This window comes from Pristiophorus japonicus, chromosome 24 (assembly GCF_044704955.1).
Source record: "Pristiophorus japonicus isolate sPriJap1 chromosome 24, sPriJap1.hap1, whole genome shotgun sequence".
Lineage (NCBI taxonomy): Eukaryota > Metazoa > Chordata > Chondrichthyes > Pristiophoridae > Pristiophorus > Pristiophorus japonicus.
Window position 1 is genome coordinate 17,677,343 of NC_092000.1, and position 19,641 is coordinate 17,696,983.

The 19,641-nt window shown below is 46.0% G+C and overlaps 1 protein-coding gene and 1 long non-coding RNA gene across 10 annotated transcripts in view; one reads left to right on the forward strand and one right to left on the reverse strand.

The window, feature by feature from the left end:
• Positions 1-6,046: 6,046 nt before the first annotated feature.
• LOC139237973 (uncharacterized) lies at positions 6,047-12,477 on the reverse strand. The gene is made up of 3 exons (XR_011588550.1): positions 12,123-12,477; positions 11,046-11,221; positions 6,047-9,141 (listed from the first exon to the last, which is right to left on the reverse strand). It is a non-coding gene; the product is annotated as an uncharacterized lncRNA (long non-coding RNA).
• The window catches only part of brd4 (bromodomain containing 4), a 194,293-nt gene continuing 186,641 nt past the window's right edge, over positions 11,990-19,641 (forward strand). For 2 of the 9 annotated variants that reach the window (XM_070867327.1, XM_070867326.1), the window contains exon 1: positions 12,883-13,265. Coding sequence is in view for 2 of the 9 variants with exons in the window: in XM_070867326.1 (XP_070723427.1) it covers positions 13,219-13,265 (47 nt within the window). In the remaining 7 variants the exon portion in view is untranslated. Of the gene's footprint in view, positions 12,044-12,881; positions 13,266-15,766; positions 15,890-19,641 lie in introns of those variants that run through there. The other 7 variants (XM_070867335.1, XM_070867334.1, XM_070867331.1 and 4 more) reach the window with 7 other exon arrangements.

Sequence of the window (19,641 nt, forward strand, 5' to 3'; positions counted from 1 at the left end):
ATGCAGTATAATGTGGATAAATATAAGGTTATCCACTATGGTGACAAAAACACAAAGGCTGAATATTATATGAATGGCGACAGATTAGGAAAAGGGGAGGTGCAACGAGACCTGGGTGTCATGGTACATCAGTCATTGAAACTTGGCATGCAGGTACAGCAGGCGGTGAAGAAGGCAAATGGCATGTTGGCCTTCATGGCTAGGGAATTTGAGTATCGGAGCAATGAGGTCTTACTGCAGTTGTACAGGGCTTTGGTGAGGCCGCACCTGGAATATTGTGTTCAGTTTTGGTCTCCTAATCTGAGGAAGGATGTTCTTGCTATTGAGGGAGTGCAGCGAAGATTCACCAGACTAATTCCCGGGATGGCAGGACTGACATATGAGAAGAGACTGGATCGACTGGGCCTGTATTCACTGGAGTTTAGAAGGATGAGAGAGGATCTCAAAGAAACATATAAAATTCTGACGGGATTGGACAGGTTAGATGCAGGAAGAATGTTCCCAATGTTGGGAAGTCCAGAACCAGGGGACACAGTCTAAGGATAAGGGGTAAGCCATTTAGGACTGAGATGAGCAGAAACTTCTTCACTCAGAGAGTTGTTAACCTGTGGAATTCTCTACCACAGAGAGTTATTGATGTCAGTTCATTGGATATATTCAAGAGGGAGTTGGATATGGCGCTTACGGCTAAAGGGATCAAGGGGTACAGAGAGAAATCAGGAAAGGGGAACTGAGGCGAATGATCAACCATGATCTTATTGAATGGTGGTGCAGGCTCGAAGGGCTGAATGGCTAACTCCAGCACCTATTTTCTCTGTTTCTAATGATGGGAACTCCAACTTACGGAGTTCCCATTGTTATGAATGAGAAAATACTGTACCTTGATTGGCTGCCCAGAGCCCAGCTCCAGCATACGGACGTCCCGATGTGCACGCGCTCCGATGCGTAGAGAGTGAAGGCCTCAGGATCGGAAGTTAGACTGGGCGCAGCAGGAACAAATAGCTGTGCATCTTTTTTAACTTTTTCAGTCGATTGCCCGCGGGAAGACCTTGATCGGAATTTCAGGCCCATTATGATGAATGAGAGTACTGTACCTTCATTGGCTGTCCCTCTGCATCTCCAAGACATGAACGCGCTCCGATGCGCAGGGGAAGGCCTCAGACTGGGATCACTGGAGGGCACAGGGGCAAAAGAAAGTGCAAATCTTTTTTCTTATTTTCAGGCGAGCGCGCGTGGGAAGCTCAGAACCGGGATTTCAGGCCCAATTTCTTTAATATATTGGTCACAAGCAACTCGAAGCAAATGTAGATGGAGGAACCCCTCGGCATTCCGAGTGTGTTTAATGTCCCTATATTGAGGAATGTAGGGCACCATTCCACCAAACACCATTGCCCCCGTTGCTATCCAAGAAGCCAGCTTGCTGACAGGTAGGGAAAACTGCTTAAGGGAACTCATTACTCTCTTCTATTTTCACTTAAAAATAAATCCAGGCAAGTTTGCCAAGGGGGCTGGGAAAGGGTAGGAAGGCTGGGATTGGAGAGGCCTGGAAAGCGGAGTGGGAGCCAGGGAGCAGAAGGCCGGGGGGAAAGATTGGAAGGGTCAGTGAGGGGTGTTCGTTCGCAGGGGGGTTGGTGAAGCAGGTTCGCTGGATCCAGCAGATCAGTGGAAACATAGAAAATAGGTGCAGGAGTAGGCCATTTAGCCCTTCGAGCCTGCACCGCCATTCAATATCATGGCTGATCATTCCCTCAGTACCCCTTTCCTGCTTTCTCTTGATCCCCTTACCCATAAGGGCCATATCTAACTCCCTCTTGAATATATCCAATGAACTGGCATCAACAACTCTCTGCGGCAGGGAATTCCACAGGTTAACAACTCTCTGAATGAAGAAGTTTCTCCTCATCTCAGTCCTAAATGGCCTATCCCTTATCCTAAGACTATGTCCCTGGTTCTGGACTTCCCCAACATCGGAAACATTCTTCCCGCATCTAACCTGTCCAGTCCCGTCAGAATCTTATACATTTCTATGAGATCCCCTCTCATCCTTCTAAACTCCATTGAATAAAGGCCCAGTTGATCCAGTCTCTCCTCATATGACAGTCCAGCCATCCCTGGAATCAGTCTGGTGAACCTTCGCTGCACTCCCTCAATAGCAAGAACGTCCTTCCTCAGATTAGGAGACCAAAACTGAACACAATATTCCAGGTGAGGCCTCACTAAGGCCCTGTACAACTGCAGTAAGACCTCCCTGATCCTATACTCAAATCCCCTTCCTATGAAGGCCAACATACCTTTGCCTTCTTCATCGCCTGCTGTACCTGCATGCCAACTTTCAATGACTGATGAACCATGACACCCAGGTCTCGTTGCACCTCCCCTTTTCCTAATCTGCCATCATTCAGATAATATTCTGCCTTCGTGTTTTTACCCCCAAAATGGATAACCTCACATTTATCCACATTATACTGCATCTGACATGCATTTGCCCACTCACCTAACCTGTCCCAAGTCACCCTATAGCCTCTTAGCGTCCTCCTCACAGCTCACACCACCACCCAGTTTAGTGTCATCTGCAAACTTGGAGATATTACACTCAATTCCTTCATTTAGATCGTTAATGTATATTGTAAAGAGCTGGGGTCCCAGCACTGAGCCCTGCGGCACTCCACTAGTCACTGCCTGCCATTCTGAAAAGGACCCGTTTATCCCGACTCTCTGCTTCCTGTCTGCCAACCAGTTCTCTATCCACGTCAGTACATTACCCCCAATACCATGCACTTTGATTTTTCACACCAATCTCTTGTGCGGGACCTTGTCAAAAGCCTTTTGAATGTCCAAATACACCACATCTACTGGTTCTCTCTTGTCCACTCTGCTAGTTACATCCTCAAAAAAATTGCAGAAGATTCATCAAGCATGATTTCCCTTACATAAGTATGTTTCTATAAATCCATGCTGACTTGGACTGATCCTGTCACTGCTTTCCAAATGCGCTGCTATTTCATCCTTAATGACTGATTCCAACATTATCCCCACTACTGATGTCAGGCTAACCGGTCTATAATTACCCATTTTCCCCCTCCCTCCTTTTTAAAAAAAGTGGTGTTACATTAGGTACCTTCCAGTCCATAGGAACCGATCCAGAGTCGATAGACTGTTGGAAAATGATCACCAATGCATCCACTATTTCTCGGGCCACTTCCTTCAGTACTCTGGGGTGCAGACGATCAGGCCCCGGGGATTTATCGGCCTTCAATCTCATCAATTTCCCGAACACAATTTCCCACCCAAGAAGGATATCCTTCAGTTCCTCCTTCTCACTAAACCCACTGTCCCCTAGTACATTCGGAAGGTTATTTGTGTCTTCCTTTGTGAAGACAGAACCGAAGTATTTGTTCAATTGGTCTGCCATTTCTTTGTTCGCCATTATAAATTCATCTGAATCCGACTGCAAGGGACCTACGTTTGTCTTCACTAATCTTTTTCTCTTTACATATTTATAAAAGCTTTTGCAGTCAGTTTTTATGTTCCCTGCAAGCTTCCTCTCGTACTCCATTTTCCCCCTCTTAATTAAACCCCTAGTCCTCCTCTGTTGAATTCTAAATTTCTCCCAGTCCTCAGGTTTGTTGCTTTTTCTAGCCAATTTATATGTTTCTTCCTTGGTTTTAACACTATCCTTGTTAGCCACGGTTGAGCCACCTTCCCCCTTTTATTTTTACTCCAGACAGGGATGTACAATTGTTGAAGTTTATCCATGTGATCTTTAAATGTTTGCCATTGCTTATCCACCGTCAACACTTTTAGTATCCTTTGCCAGTCTATTCTAGCCAATTCACCCCTCATACCGTCGAAGTTACCTTTCCTTAAGTTCAGGACCCTAGTTTCCGAATTAACTGTGTCCTCTCCATCTTATTAAAGAATTCTACCAAATTATGGTCACTCTTCCCCAAGGGGCCTCACACAACAAGATTGCTAATTAGTCCTTTCTCATTACACATCACCCAGTCTAGGATGGCCAGCTCTCTCAGTTGGTTCCTTGACATATTGGTCTCGAAAACCATCCCTAATACACTCCAGGAAATTCTCCTTCACCGCATTGCTACCTGTTTGGTTAGCCCAATCAATATGTAAATTAAAGTCACCCATGATAACTGCAGTACCTTTATTACACACATCCCTTATTTCTTGTTTTATGCTGTCCCCAACCTCACAACCGTTTGGTGGTCTGTACACACCTCTCACTAGCGTTTTCTGCCCTTTGGTATTCCACAGCTCCACCCATACCGATTCCACATCATTCACGCTAATGCCCCTCCTTACTATTGCATTAATTTCCTCTTTAACCAGCAACGCCACCCCACCCTCCTTTTCCTCTCTGCCTATCCTTCCTAAATGTTGAATACCCCTGGATGTTGAGTTCCCAGCCTTGGTCACCCTGGAGCCATGTCTCCGTGACGCCAATTACATCAGATCCGTTAACTGCCGTCTGCGCAGTTACTCTGAATACTCCTTGCATTGAGGCACAGAGCCTTCAGGCTTGTCTTTTTAAACACACTTTGCCCCTTTAGAATTTTTCTGTAATGTGGCCCTTTTTGTTTGTTACCTTGGGTTTCTCTGCCCTCCACTTTTACTATTCTCCTTTCTATCTTTTGCTTCTGCCTCCATTTTATTTCCCGCTAACTCCCTGCATAAGTTCCCATCCCCCTGTCATGTTAGTTTAACTCCTCCCCAACAGCACTAGCAAACACTCCCCCTAGGACATTGGTTCCGGTCTTGCCCAGGTGCAGACCGTCCAGTTTGTATTGGTCCCACCTCCCCTAGAACCGGTTCCAACGTCCCAGGAATTTGAATCCCTCCCTTTTGCACCACTCCTCAAGCCACGTATTCATCTGAGCTATCCTGCGATTCCTACTCTGACTAGCACGTGGCACTGATAGCAAGCCTGAGATTACTACTTTTGAGGTCCGACTTTTTAATTTAGCTTCTAGCTCCCTAAATTTGTCTTGTAGGACCTCGTCCTGTTTTTTTTAAACCTGTATCGTTGGTACCTATATGCACCACGGCAACTGGGTGTTCACCCTCCCTTTTCAAAATGTCCTGCATCCGCTCCGAGACATCCTTGACCCTTGCACCAGGGAGGCAACATACCATCCTGGAGTCTCGGTTGCGGCCGCAGAAATGCCTATCTATTCCCCTTACAATCGAATCCCCTATCACTATAGCTCTCCCACTCTTTTTCCTGCCCTCCTGTGCAGCAGAGCCACCCACAGTGCCATGAACTTGGCTGCTGCTGTTCCCCCCTGATGAGTCACTCCCCTCAACAGTACCCAAAGCGGTGTATCTGTTTTGCAGGGAGATGACCGCAGGGGACCCCTGCACTACCTTCCTTGCACTGCTCTTCCTGTTGGTCACCAATTTACTATCTGGCTGTGTACCCTTTACCTGTGGCACTTACTTCGTGGTTCCAGCAGTCCTCGTCTCCCTTTAGCTGCCGGATTTCCTGAGGCCCAGGATACCCGGCCCCACAGTGTTAAATTTAAAATGGAGCTTCAACATGCAGCCTCATTATAATATTTAAAGTGCCAACCCACCTCCTACGAGTGGTAGACTTCCCCCCCACCTCCCATAAAACCAGTTGGGGATTCAGATTTTAACACTTTAAATCGCCCACCGGAGCCCAATCCACCCGATTTTTAGGGTTAAAACTCCCCCCCAATGCATCCAGACTTCATGACCCACATCCTATCCTGCAGTAAGTCCTGCTCACCTGTTACCTTGTCCTCCTCGCACTCCCAACACATGAATTTCAAAATCCTCTTGCAATCCACCAGTTTAATAGCAGACCTGGGCTAGAAAATCAATGCTATTTCCACGATTACCTGCTGGAAGCAACCTCAGCCATTGAATATATCTGCACCATTAGTTATTAACTATAACTAATCATGTTCTTTTACCTCAATTCTTCCCAAACAGCTTACCAGTTAATGTCATCTGCGTTGAGGAAAAATATTTAAAAAAAACAAGGAATCAAACAAAGGGGAAAAAGGACGATAAGCACTTTGATAGTTTATTGTAACGGTTTGATTTTAAAAAGAGGTATTGACTGGAAAACCCAAAACACAAGTAATGATCACCATGGTTTCAACAATTGTATGATTCCGCATGTAGCTTCAGAAGCTTCTGTAACCATGGTTTCAGTAGGTGTTTACATTGGTGGTAAACAGGAACACTAAAAGTGAGAAGCAATGCCAACCTGCTAAAATATTAGGCAACACTGCAGACAAGAAAGAAGACATTTTAATGTGAACAGCGTAAAACCATGAACTGAATATGTGTTGTAACAGAACATTTCTGCACTTAAAACAGTTGTGAACTTGTGGAAACGAATTGCCACGAAGTGCAGTGAGCATATTTAAGAGGAAAATGGAGTGGGTTCCCGCATGAGGAGAGTAGAGGGGTAACAGGCATGAATCTTGGCAGACATGGCGAGAGAAATGTCTGTCTGGAACAAAAGTCAAGACTTTACATACACAACCAATATTAACTGGGTGGGCTGAATAGCCTTTTCTTTCTCATGCTCGTACATCAGCTTCTCAAAAGATCCTCTGCCTTATAGAGGTAGGTGACTGCACTGAATTCATTAAAATATCCACTCGCAGCATCTATGCATCACCTGCAAGGGTCCACACAGGATTTTCCTTCCATTTGTTCGTATTCATTTTTTACCCTCTTCTATTTAAGATTCGTACTCTGTTTCTGGACGTTGCTCCTGCCACAGCTCTCACCGGTGTCTTCAACTCATTGACCCGGAACTTGCAGTGGTTAATAACCCCTTTGAAACTGACCGCAGATTCAGGACGCAGCGCATGAGCACCCCAACGGAGAAATCCAGAAGTTGCGGTCAGTCATTCACTGCTCCGACATGGGTTGCGCTGGGCCTCCCATTGCCGGTAGTCAGTGTAATCAGTGAATACACTGCAATAATATCACTGTTATATACCCCATTAACAGTTAGGCCTTGTTGGATTAGGTGTAACTGTGGTTTTACAACAACAACTTTTATTTATATAAGCGCTTTTAACTTAGAGAAACATCCCAAGGTGCTTCACGGGAGTATTGCACGATAAAAATTTGACACAGGTGACCAAAACCTTGGTCAAAGAGGTATGTTTTAAGGAGCATCTTGAAGGAGGAAATAGAGGCAGAGAGGTTTACGCAAGGAGTTCCAGATCTTGGGGCCGAGGCAACAGAAGGCACGGCCACCAATGGTTGAGCGATTATAATCAGGGATGCTCAGGAGGGCTGAATTAGATGAACGCAGACACCTCGGGGCCGGGAGGGGGGTGGCAGGGGTTGTAGGGCTGGAGGAGATTACAGAGATAAGGAGGGATGAGGCCATTCAGGAATTTGAAAATAAGAATGAGAATTTTGAAATCGAGGCATTGCTTAACTGGAAGCTAATGTAGGTCAGCGAGCACAGGGGTGATGGGTGAGCGGGACTTGGTGCGAGTTAGAACATGGGCAGCAGAGTTTTGGATGACCTCTAGTTTACGTAGGGTAGAATGTGGGAGGCCAGCCAGGAGTACGTTGGAATGGTCAAGTCGAGAGGTAACAAAGGCATGGATGAGGGCTTCAGCAGCGGATGAGCTGAGGCAAGGGCGTAGACGGGCGATGTTACGGAGGTGGAAATAGGTGGCTGTAGTTATGCTGCGGACACGTGGTCGAAAGCTCATTTCAGGGTCAAATATGACACCAAGGTTGCGAACAGTCAGACAGAAGTTGGGGAGAGGGATGGAGTCAGTGGCTAGGGAACGGAGTTTGTAGCGGGGACCGAAAACAATGGCTTCGATCTTCCCTATTCAATTGGAGAAAATTTCTGTTCATCCAGACGCGATGTTTCCGGATGATATCGCCAAGGGGCAACATGTAGATGAGAAATAGGAGGGGGCCAAGGATAGATCCTTGGGGGACACCAGAGGTAATGATGCGGGGGCAGGAAGAGAAGCCGTTGCAGGTGATTCTCTGGCTACGATTAGATAGATAAGAATGGAACCAGGGGCGTGCAGTCCCACCCAGCTGGACGAAGGTGGAGAGGCACTGAAGAAGGATAGAGTGGTCAACCGTGTCAAGGGCTGCAGACAGGTCCAGAAGGACGAGGAAGGATCGTCTGCCTTTGTCACAGTCACAAATGATGTGATTTGTGACTTTGATGAGAGCCGGAAACGGTACTGTACCAGGCGTGGAAAACATGGAATTGCGGGAAGGATGGGCACGGATTTGGGAGGCGACGAGACGTTCAAGGACTTTGTAGAGGAAAGGGAGGTTGGAGATGGGGCGGTAGTTTGCAAGGACTGAGAGATAAAGGGTTATTTTTTTTTGAGGAGAGGGGTGGTGATGGCAGATTTGAGGGAGATGGGTATGTACTGGAGGATAGCGAACCGTTAATGTCAGCTAACCTGGGAGCCAGAAAAGGAAGTTGGGTGGTCAGCAGTTTGGTGGGGATAGGGTCAAGGGAGCAGGAAGTGGGTCTCATGGACAGGATGAGCTCAGCTCAGCATGTTGACTGCTAAACAAACATTATGGTCCTGAAAAACTAATTTTAATTTTGTGGAGTGTCAAATTTCTCCATGATGATAAAAATTACATTTTATGAAACTTAAATTTCTTTTAAATATTTTTAAAAAGTTACTTCATATTTATTTCAGGTTTACCTTTGTGCCATATCTTTTTGCTCTCTCTAACAATTTTAAAAAGTCAGAGCAGCTTCTTAATTTCCTGGTTCCACCAGTGAGAATTCCACATTGTGATTGGCTGCTTAGACAGCTTGTTGACGTCATAGCAGCGCAGTGTGGGGGATCCCCATTATAGAGCGCTGCAATCACTTGTGCGTCGAAAAAGGCACACTTGTTGCCATCAGGGATCATGACATCTTTGTGGGCAGCTCTCTTCAGGGCCAGTTGCAAATGCCTTTGCTTCACTGCTGACCGCCAATTCCGGGCCCTCATTCTTCCAGTGCGAATGTTGGCAAGCTGTTTTGATTTTGGAGAGCATTACAGCAGAACCTTAAATTTTCTCAAGCACTTTCCAGGAGGGGTTACTGCGTACCATGCAGGATCTGGAACCCGGTTTGATGCTTCCCTCCTTTGTGCAGAGGAAATGAAGACATTTTAAAACCCCTACTTTAATACACATCAGAGATTTACCCATCTACATGTCTCAGTACTATACTAGGCATGCTTCCCCTCCCCCCCAAAAATGTCTGTGATCTGGTGATGTCTCTGCCTCATTTAGATTGGCACAAGCCCAGGTGACCATGGAATATGAACACAAGGTCCACTTTAATTCAACTTTTATGGGAATTGGATATATACTAGAAAAGGAAAAAAATGCAGGGCTATGGGGAAAGAGCAGGACTAATTGGATAGCTCTTTCCAAGAGCTGGCACAGGCACAGTGGGCCAAATCGCCTCTTTCTGTGCTGACTGATGAGCACTGAAAAACACCATCTCTGTAGAAGGCCCAAGCTGGAGACTTCTGACATGATGTAAATATAATTTTTAGTTTTAGATAGGCAACACAGTATTTTATTAGTGGCACCCTCCAAAAGACTTTTTGCAGAATGATGAGGAATCTCTCAACCACTAATGCTCTCGAAAGCAGAACTTTAGAACGAACAGTACTATACATTGAAAAATGAAACTGTTGAACTTTGAATATATTTCAGTGCTAATCTCCATGTGCCTTCTATGACTGAAGAGGCTTTGCACTGTAGCACACTCTGCGCTTGTAACACCTTTACCCATCACCATATTTTCTGGGCTATGTGTCAGTGTCACCTTGAGATTTGTTTTTTGCTTCTCACTTGCCTCCCACTATACTGGTTCAAGTCATTCTTGTTGCCTAAGTGTCAGCTGTGTCTCAGTTGGTTGCACTCTCACCTTGGAGTCAAGAGGGCGAAAAATTGGGTGCTACTGCACCTCCCGTTGGCGCTCCGAGTCAACCACCGGGTGTGGCGTTGTTAACGACTCCCGCGATATTGGGTGGTTGGGTGCTTAGGTGTGGTGTGATGACTTTGCGCCCAATCTCCTGCGCCCGGTTATCGTGACGTCATTGCCATGCACAACGCCCCGGCCCCCAAATTGTCTTTCACCCCCTGCAGCAGCGCCGGGTGATAACACCGACAGCTGCAGGGGAGTGTCTCAGGCGGCTGGCCGCTACTGGGGCAAAAATAAAAGGTCGAGTGAAAAAAAACGTACCTTCCTGCTCTGTTTTCTCTGCGGGGTTCTGGCTATGGAGCCTGGCATTCTGCACGAGTGCAGGTCTGATCGCGTGGCACCCACGCTCCATAGTGGTCCAGGTAGGTCCCTTTTTCTTCTGCAGAGTCGGCTCTTCCCTTTAAGTGAGGGAAGGGACCCTCGGACACAGAAGCGCTGCAAGGCCACTGTGCAGCACTGCTGAGGCGTCTGTCCCGTTAACGCCCCAGGAAGAAAGTGCAGTGCTTGATTTATCACTCCACTTTCTTCCGGGGATGGTAAACTGAATTTCTAGAGAGGGGCGAGACTTCAGCGCCTGGCGCCAAGTCTCTCACCTCCCGATTGTTACTGCTCCCGATACCGAATTTCTCCCCCAGAAGGTTGTGGGTTCAAGTCCCACCCCAGAGGTTGAGCATAAAAAATTCTAGGCTGACACTCCAGTGCAGTGCTGAGGGAGTACTACTCTGTCAGAGGTACTGTCTTTCAGATGAGACCTTAAACCGAAGCCCCATCTGCCCTCTCAGGTGGATGTAAAAGATCCCATGGCACTATTTCGAAGAACAGCAGGGGAGTTACCCTGATGTCCTGGCCAATATTTATCTCTCAATCAACATCACTGATGATCGGGTCATTATCACACTGTTTATGGGAGCTTGCTGTGTGTAAATTGGCTGCCGCATTTCCTACATTACAACAGTGACTACACCAAAAAGTACTTCATCAGCTTTGGGATGTCCTAAGGTTGTGAAAGGCGCTGTATAAGTGCAAGGTCTTCAATGGGTAGCACACTCACCTCTGAGTGAGAAAGTCGTGAGTTCAAGTCCCACTCCAGGGACTTGAGCACGTAAATGTAGGCGGACACTCCCAGTGCAATGCTGAGGGAGTGCTGCATTGTCAGAGCTGCCGACTTCCGGATGAGACGTTAAACTGAGGCCCCGTCTGCCCTCTCAGGTGGACGATTCCATGGCACTATTTCGATGAAGAGCATGGGAGTTATCCCTGGTGTCCTGGGGCCAATATTTATTCCTCAATCAACATAACAAAAACAGATTATCTGGTCATTATCACATTGCTGTTTGTGGGAGCTCACTGCGCGCAAATTTGCTGCTGCGTTTCCCACATTGCAACAGTACACTCCAAAAGTACTTAATTGGCTGTAAAGCGCTTTGGGACATCCGGTGGTCGTGAAAGATGCAAGTCTTAATTAACTTTCAACACCATGAGTGCCCAGGACGCTTTGCAAAAAAGTCCAATTTTCAGGCCAGATGGATGGGTTTTTAAACATCCCTGGTGAATCATCTGTGATGTGGATCAAGTGCAACATCCCCACGTACACCTGGGAGTCACTGGCCCAAGACCGCCCTAAGTGGAGGAAGTGCATCCGGGAGGGCGCCGAGCACCTCGAGTCTCAACGCCGAGAACATGCAGAAACCAAGTGCAGGCAGCGGAAGGAGCGTGTGGTAAACCTGTCCCACCCACCCTCTCCCTCAACGACTGTCTGTCCCACCTGTGACAGGGTCTGTGGCTCTTGTATTGGACTGTTCAGCCACCAAAGAACTGACTTCAGGAGTGGAAGCAAGTCTTCCTCGATTCCGAGGGACTGCCTATGATGATGGGCGGCAACACCCGACAGGACAAATCATGCCTTCAAGAGTTAATAATGGACAGCTAAGGGGGCGGGGCCAGCGGCTTCTAATTGACAGCCGGTCACGCACGGTGCGTCTGACGTCAGGCAGAGGCCGAAAAAAAAGGCTGTGTGGAACCGGGACGCCGCGCGCGCACAAAACACAGGTAAAAAAAAAACCAACCCTTCTACACACACAAACAAAACGCAAAACAATCATCAGCGAGGAAAGCAATCGAAGCTTACGTCAAACAGCTCGACGGAGGGTCGGGTTCCTTATCCAACGGCGATAGCTGGCGGGGTGTGGATGTGTGTGAGGAAAAGAAGGGGGGGGAGAGGGGGAGGGGAGTGAAAACAAAATGGGGTCAAACTCAGCGCAAGAGAAAATTAAACAAAAAAACACACACACGAGTTTGAAAAGCCGCGGCTCGGGTTTGGATTTTTTTTCTGTCGGGGGGGTTAAGATGCGGCTAACCTGCCTCCAGCGACTTGATTTTAAAGGAGAGGCCTCGCGAAGCCCAGTCGAGGCCGGTCTGGGTTTGAGAAATGAAAAAAAAAGGGGGAGTGAGGGGAGGGGACCATCGTCGAAAATTTGCGGCGCTCGGACGGCTCTGCGTCACGTGACGCGCGACGATCACTCAGGGAGCGCGGCGGGCACCACATGACGGGACCCCGGCCAATCGGCATCGCTGACACGGTGAGGGGGTGGAGGGAGAGGTGGTGGTGGGGGGCGTTAACATAATTCTTCTTCCACTCCTTATTCTTCCGACCTACCCACCCACAACATTCTCGTCACCAAAACTGAGTTGGAGCCTGATAGGAAAGGATAGGGGATTGTTTTATGGCCGAGCTTGCGACGTCACTTTTACAAACGGTTGGGGCGCGGGAGTGGGGGGGGGGGGGGGGGTTAAGGGTTGTTTTCGTGAGGGGAGTGAGAGAGAGAAACGTCGTCTGTGAGACGGCAGCGTCCAATGGTCGGGCGCGTTTGGCGTCACGTGGTGGCCAACGGCCAATGGGCGCGGGCGCTAGCCCGTCACGTGGCGCGCGCCGGGCCAATCGGCGCGTCCAAAATGGCGGGCGGTACATAAGCTGTCGTCGAGGGGGGGTGGCATTTGCCGAGCGGAGGCTCGGGGTTCAAGAGAGTCGATTGGTGAACGGACTTTTAAAGAGAAAAAAAAAAGTGGTGGTGGTTGGTTGGGGGGGGTGGGGAAGGATAACAATTCTGACAAGAAACCGCCGGGGGTGAGGGCGGCAGGGTTCCGATTGAAAAAAAACACTCCCCCACCCCCCCCTCCGTTCAAGGTTGTGTGTGTGTGGGCGAACGGGATTGTAAGCGGGCAGCATGGAGCGTCAGAGCGGTTCAGCGATCCCGGCAGGCCCGACGACGCGGTGAGTGCCGTAGGGCGCGGAGTGGGGGGGACGGGGCAAGGCTAAGCCTGGCCTAGCAGGGGAGGTGGGTGGGGGGAGATACGGCCTTTTATTGTTAGCGGCGCTGAGCGGGAAACGGCTTGTCGGCGCCATTTTGTGTGCCAGGCCCCGGGATGTTTGAGGGGGGGGATTCCGGGAAGCTCAAGCACCTTCTTTAATAAAGAAAAATCGAATGGAAGCAAGCGCCCCACACGGCGGTAGTTGGGGTGGGGGGTTCACAATCGGTGGCTCGGCCCCAATTGGCAGTGTTGTGGCTCGTTTGAACGCAGCGCCCTCCCTATTATTGGGGCCTTGTGTCCCTGCCTGGCCCTTTCTGGGTTGCAACACCCAGATGGCAACAAAAAGCCCCAGCGTCAAATTTTGCACTGAGCTGAAGATTATTGACCTGATTTAAAAAAAAAAGGTTGGGTGGGGGAGGATGTTTGCTTTACTCTGCGGCCTCCTTTGTGTTCCAATAAAAGATGGCGTGTAGATGCAAAATATGTTGCTGAAAAGTTTAAATTATTATTATTGGTTTATGTAGTGCGGATAAAAGTGTGGTGTGTGGCAAAAATCGATGCTTATTTCGGTAATTTTGACGTTTCGCCTTCATGGAGGCTGCTGTAAGTTGCCCAAGGCTGTGCAGAAATTGCTTTGATTTGTTTACTCAAGATTATGGGTTCAGGTACCGGCCATTTCAACATGAATAAATGAATGTGCGGAAGTGCAGAGTTTATGGACTTCGGCACGTTTTTTAAAATAACTATATTCTAGAGCAGTATGTAGGAAAGGTTTTTTTTCCTTGCAGTTGTAGGCCGTCTCTGGTATTGTTGAATTAGTAACTCCAGGATATGGCATAGTCAACAGGAGTGAGGCTGTTAGTGCAATCATTGGAACAGCAGTAGGCCATTCAGCCACTCCAGTCTGTTTGACATTCTATTCAATCATGGCTGAACTATACCTCAACTCCATTTATCTGCCTCGCTCTATATCCCTTGGGTAATAAAAAAAATCTATCAATCTCAATCTTGGGTCTGACCAAGATTCTGCACAACTGAAGCATCATTTCCTCTGTTTTATATTCCAATCCCCTTGAGATAAAGGGCAATATTTCATTTCCCCATTTGATTTCATTTTGTACTTGTACCATTACTTTGTGATTTATGTACAAGGGCACCTGAATTCCTTTCCTATAGGTCCTACTCTCAACATTAACATATTCAGATTTATTTTTCCTCCGATCTAAGATGGGTGACCTCGCATTTCCCATGATTTTGCCCATTCTGCTCCCATCTACACAACTTGCTGTACCTCCTAAGTTAGTGTCACCTGCACACTGTTGTGTATATATAAAACTCTTTCAGCTGTCATTAATATATATGATAACCTGAGACCCCAATAGAGATCCTTGTGAGATATCTCGTTGCATTCTGCCAATCAGAAATCGTTCCCTTTAACTCTTGTTTGTATCTCTACCTCTGACCTAATTAGCAACCCAAGTCACACTGTTGCCTTAAATGACTTGCGCTTTAATTTTTGCTAATCTCTCGTGCGATTATCAAAATCCTTCTAAGAGTCCATATAGACAGCATCCATTGACACTCCCTTATCCAGTGTCTTAGGGGATTTGGGGCTTCTGATTTGATATTGCCTTCCCCCCCCCCCCCCCCTGGCTTTTAGTTATATAACGGGTTAAAACAAGACTAAATTAATGCCATGACAAAATGCACTTTAAGGTTGTAATGCATTGCGCTTGTGTGTGAATGCTTACATGGTCGTATTTACTGTACTAGTGGTGATTTTTTGATGGGAGGTGTAGGATGTTCTTAGAAATCAAAGGCTTAACTGAAAAAATTGCCTTTCTAATTGCGTCTATTATAACCGCACTCAAGAAGTTGAAACACATAGACAATATAATGATTAGATATGTTAAATTATTCCTTTTATCCACATTTTACAAATTCCACATGTTGAATTTTGTTGGTGTTTCCAAGAATCTAAGAAAATGCAATAATGTTTGTAGGTGGCTGCATCTACTGTAAATATGTAACTAGGAACAGGATTGATGTATTAGTGATCTATAGAGAGACATTTAGAGAGCAGTACTGTGTGGGCAAGTTTAAAAAAAAAGTATTTCAGTTTGCTTAGTAACCTGTCTTTATTCTGAGTCTTACTACTCTTAATACAGTTTTCAAACGAAGTAATTTTTTGCAGTTGGAAAATGTAATTTTAAATGGCTTGTAAAGTTTAAATTGCTATTAAAAAGCTACTCAATGTATAATTTCACTGGTATTGAGAGACTTGAAATCTTTACAAATTCTGCATGTTGTAATATTATGATGCAATAGGAGAACTGTGATCCCCGGAAAATCTTGGCTGTTCTGGTTTTGGAGGCCAATTTAATATTGAAACTAAACAGTGTGAAATGCTTAAGTTTCCTGAAAAATATATTATTGATCCATATGTTAAATTTGAATCTGCAGAGAACTGCTGGTTTTACACCTCGGGATTATTGACATGCCCCCATGAAGTTGCAAGGTCTGTTGCCTGTTCTCAGCCAGCTCAGTCAGTGTCAGATATTTTTCACTGTACGAAACAAGAAAAAGGTATAATTTTTTTAAAGTACAGAATTAATAAGATTGGTAGGTTGGAAAATTGATGTTTCACCTTTCTAAATGTGATTTTGAATATGATCCGGATGACTGGAATTATTGTCTGTCTGAAGTGAAGACTGGGCAATTTAAACATTGTTCTGCAAATCCAGAGGGCAAAGCCGTATTTCTTCATTAATTAGAGCCCCCCCCCTTTATAGTCACAGGTGTGACTAAAACATTCCATTATCGTATCACATTTGGGTATTGTGCCGAAGCTACTTTTGGTGTAGTCTTTTTGGGACGGGGGTTAATTAGGAGTATGACATTTCTAAATTTCAGCACAGAAAACAGTAACTATTTTAGATGTGTATTGGGAGTCTCTTGTGTCTTTTGGGGATTTATATTTCCTGTTCTTGACAACATCAGTTGGCTCAGAGCGATTGCTACATACAGACAAACACAAGCAATTTCCCTTGCTGATGTCTTGTATTTCTCATACCTGGCTATTAGGATTAAAACATGTATTTATTTAAACATATTACAAGAAATCTTTGAATGATTTTATGTCTGTGCTCTTATTTGCGCTTGGAATTCATGGAAGTCAATATGAAGGAATTAAACTGCAGGCTAACCTTTTTATTGGCATGTTGGTTTACTTGTATTTATTCCCCACCCCCCCCCCCCCCCCGACAGCCATTTGATGCAAAGTCAAAAGAGTAAGATGCCGTTTCTGTAAGGAAGAAAAAAATCCCTTTCTAATGCAGTTAAACTAACGCTGTCTCTTCTGATGACTGCTCCAGGGCTACCTTTAATTTACTTGTACTGTAATTTTAATCCAATTTAGTGAGGATAAGCAGAGAGGGAAACTTAGTTCCCATTTGAGTTAAGTTATTCAGTGGCACAATTTCTTTTGCTGAATTTACCAATCTTTTTGTACGCAATATAATATATATATGTTTGTAATTTGACCTTTAAGGTGTATGTCCATCAAGGCGTGAGAGGTGAGGAAAGGAAATTGAGTATGTAGTTTAAAAAAAACGCAAAACTAATGAAGCAGCCGACTTCAAGCAGTTTCCTCGCATTGTGTGCTTGTATGGTGATTCTAAAAGGGAAATGCTAATATTTCTGAAACACCTGATTTTAAACCAGGAAGTCTGCAGGGTAAAGATTTCTTCAGTGAAGACTGAGTAGCTTAGGGGGATGGGATGAAGGAAAGTATCTGTTCACAACAATCTGATGGAAAGTGTGCCAATTTCAACGTTTTTTTTAGTAAAATACAATGAGCTGCTTAAACCTCTCTGCCTCTCTTTCCTCCTTTAAAACACTCCTTAAAACCTTCATATGTCCCAATATCTTGTGTCCCGTTGTCAAATTTTGTTTGATTACGCATCTGTGAAATGTCTTGGGATGTTTTATTACGTTAAAGGCGCTATATAAGTGCAAGTTGTTGCCGTTGTTAATTGATCACGGGAAGTATATGCCTGATGCCCGCATGGATTTCCAGCAGGTGATGCTGGACTGGGTATATTGGTGGATTTTATTTTATTTCTCCTCCCTGTCTTGGGGATACTGAGACGTACTATTGGCCCCCTATTTCTGCCCCAGCTGGAATTAGCTAACTGAGCACAGTAATCAAACATGGGACCTTTGTTCGTGGTTTAGCTACTTGCTGAGCCATTGAGAATCATAGTTTATGGCATAGAAGGAGGCCATTTGGCCAATTGTGTCTGTGCCGGCCAAATAGTAACGTTGCAGCCTAATCCCACTTTCCAGCTCTTGGTCTGTAGCTTTGTAGGGTTACTGCACTTCAAGTGCCTCTACTGCCTTTTCAGGCAGTGAGTTCCAGACCCCCACTTTTCTCTCTCTCAAAAAATTCTCCTCAACTCCCCTCTAATTCTTCCACCAATTAGTTTAAATCTATACCGTCTGGTTATTGAGAGGGAGTGCATTTTGTAAAAGGCGAGTGCATTGGCAAATCCTCACCAGAGCAGATTTGTTGGTTCAATGGATCCAAGGGATGGTTTAGTATCGCACAAGAAACTATTCGCATTAGCCTCTGGGTGATTTTCACAACCCCCCCTGTAGTGCACTGGTGCTTTAAAGACTAATGACATATGCTACGTTATAAGCAATTCAAGTTGATGCTTTTTCAATAGAACTTTTGTTTTTCTAAGGTGAGGGGAACTGGTGCTGTGGAATGCTTGGCTTGGAGTGTGTTCAGGTGAGGTTTAGCACTCAAGTTTGGCAATACCACCTCTATAGTGCCAATTTCTATTTTTTTGGCTACCCATCGGTATAGATTTCCTGACTGAAACCTGTGGGTGATGTTCATAATTTTTCATACTGAGACAATGTAGTGAACCGATTAAAAAGCAAATGGGATATTGCGATGTGTAATGTATGGAGCTATTACACTTCGAACATTTTGGGCAAATCATTTCATCGTACTTCAAAAGGGACATCCATACATTGCGAAAGATATATAGTCTGGTCTCGGGGGCCAATTGCTGCTTTCATTGATCTCTGGGAATTGTGTATTGCTTCCGTTTCTCTTCCAGCATTCTAGTCTGAAAGAACCACAGGACTCATTCCTCTAATTGCAGCATTTAGAAGTCTTATCAGAATGTTGCCAACCATTAATGACTAATGGATTGGTTTTCCTATAGCCACCTCTAGCAGTTATTTGTAATTTACTTTTGTCTGAGCAATGCCAAATGATTCACTAGTCTTTCACATTTCTTGTGATACATTGCTTGCATTTGCCAAGATCTTCGCCTGATGTGGAGCTCGATGTTATGCTCTGTGAATGTATTTTTAGCAGAAGTGTACCCCTTTAATTTTTACTATTGAATAGCTATTACATGTAAATGTGACCCAAGAACTTTTTGAATTTCTCTAGATTGGTTTTTTGGCTGGCGCTTTTGGTAGTAAATTATAAATTGGAACTGTTATTGTAGGTGGGGATGGAGGGGCCAGTAGGAAGACACACAAAGTTAGGATGTAATTCTTATGCTGCATACTCTGGGAATACCATGTATTGGAATTGTGGGTTAAGGAGAGAAGTGTTTATTTTTTTTATCTGGAGGATACTTGTGAAGCTAATCTGTCCAGTGGTTTAGTTTCTGTAAAATGCTTCTAAATTCAGCTTTCTTGCTTCACTGGAAATCTAGAGTGAAGGAAGGAAGCCAATAAAACATGGTCAGGTTGCTCGTGGATGAGTGTGCTCCGCTAGTTTCCACAGTTAACACTTGTTTGAAACAAAGATTGGAGCTGTAGTAGGTTAAAGGAGTGCTTCTGTCATTTAAAAAGAAACCGTGGGCGCATGTGCAGTAGCTCCAGGCGCCCAAAACTGTGTGGGAAGGGCCCTGGCCGAATGGCCTCACTGGGGCTGCGTGCACAAGGCTGCCTCCCACGCCCAGCTCCTGCTTCCTCCTGACCCGACGGACCGGACACGACCCTCCCCCCCCGACCTGAACTAAACCTCCCTCCGTCCCTCGACCTGTCACGTGCTCCTGACCCAACCTGACCTCACTCCCCCCCCCCCCCCACCACCGACACGAACCGACCCGACCCAACCCGCGCTCCCTCTCCCCCGACCCGACCCGACCCGACCTGCGCTCCGGACCCCAGTTCCGACCCGACCCAACGCCACCTACCTGTAAATCTGGTGCTGGGGACGGGCCCTGCCCGAGGTTTTGGGCCCGGCCCGGCCCGTTCAGCCTCCCTCCCCCTTCTCTTCTCTCCACCCCCCCCCCCATCTCCTT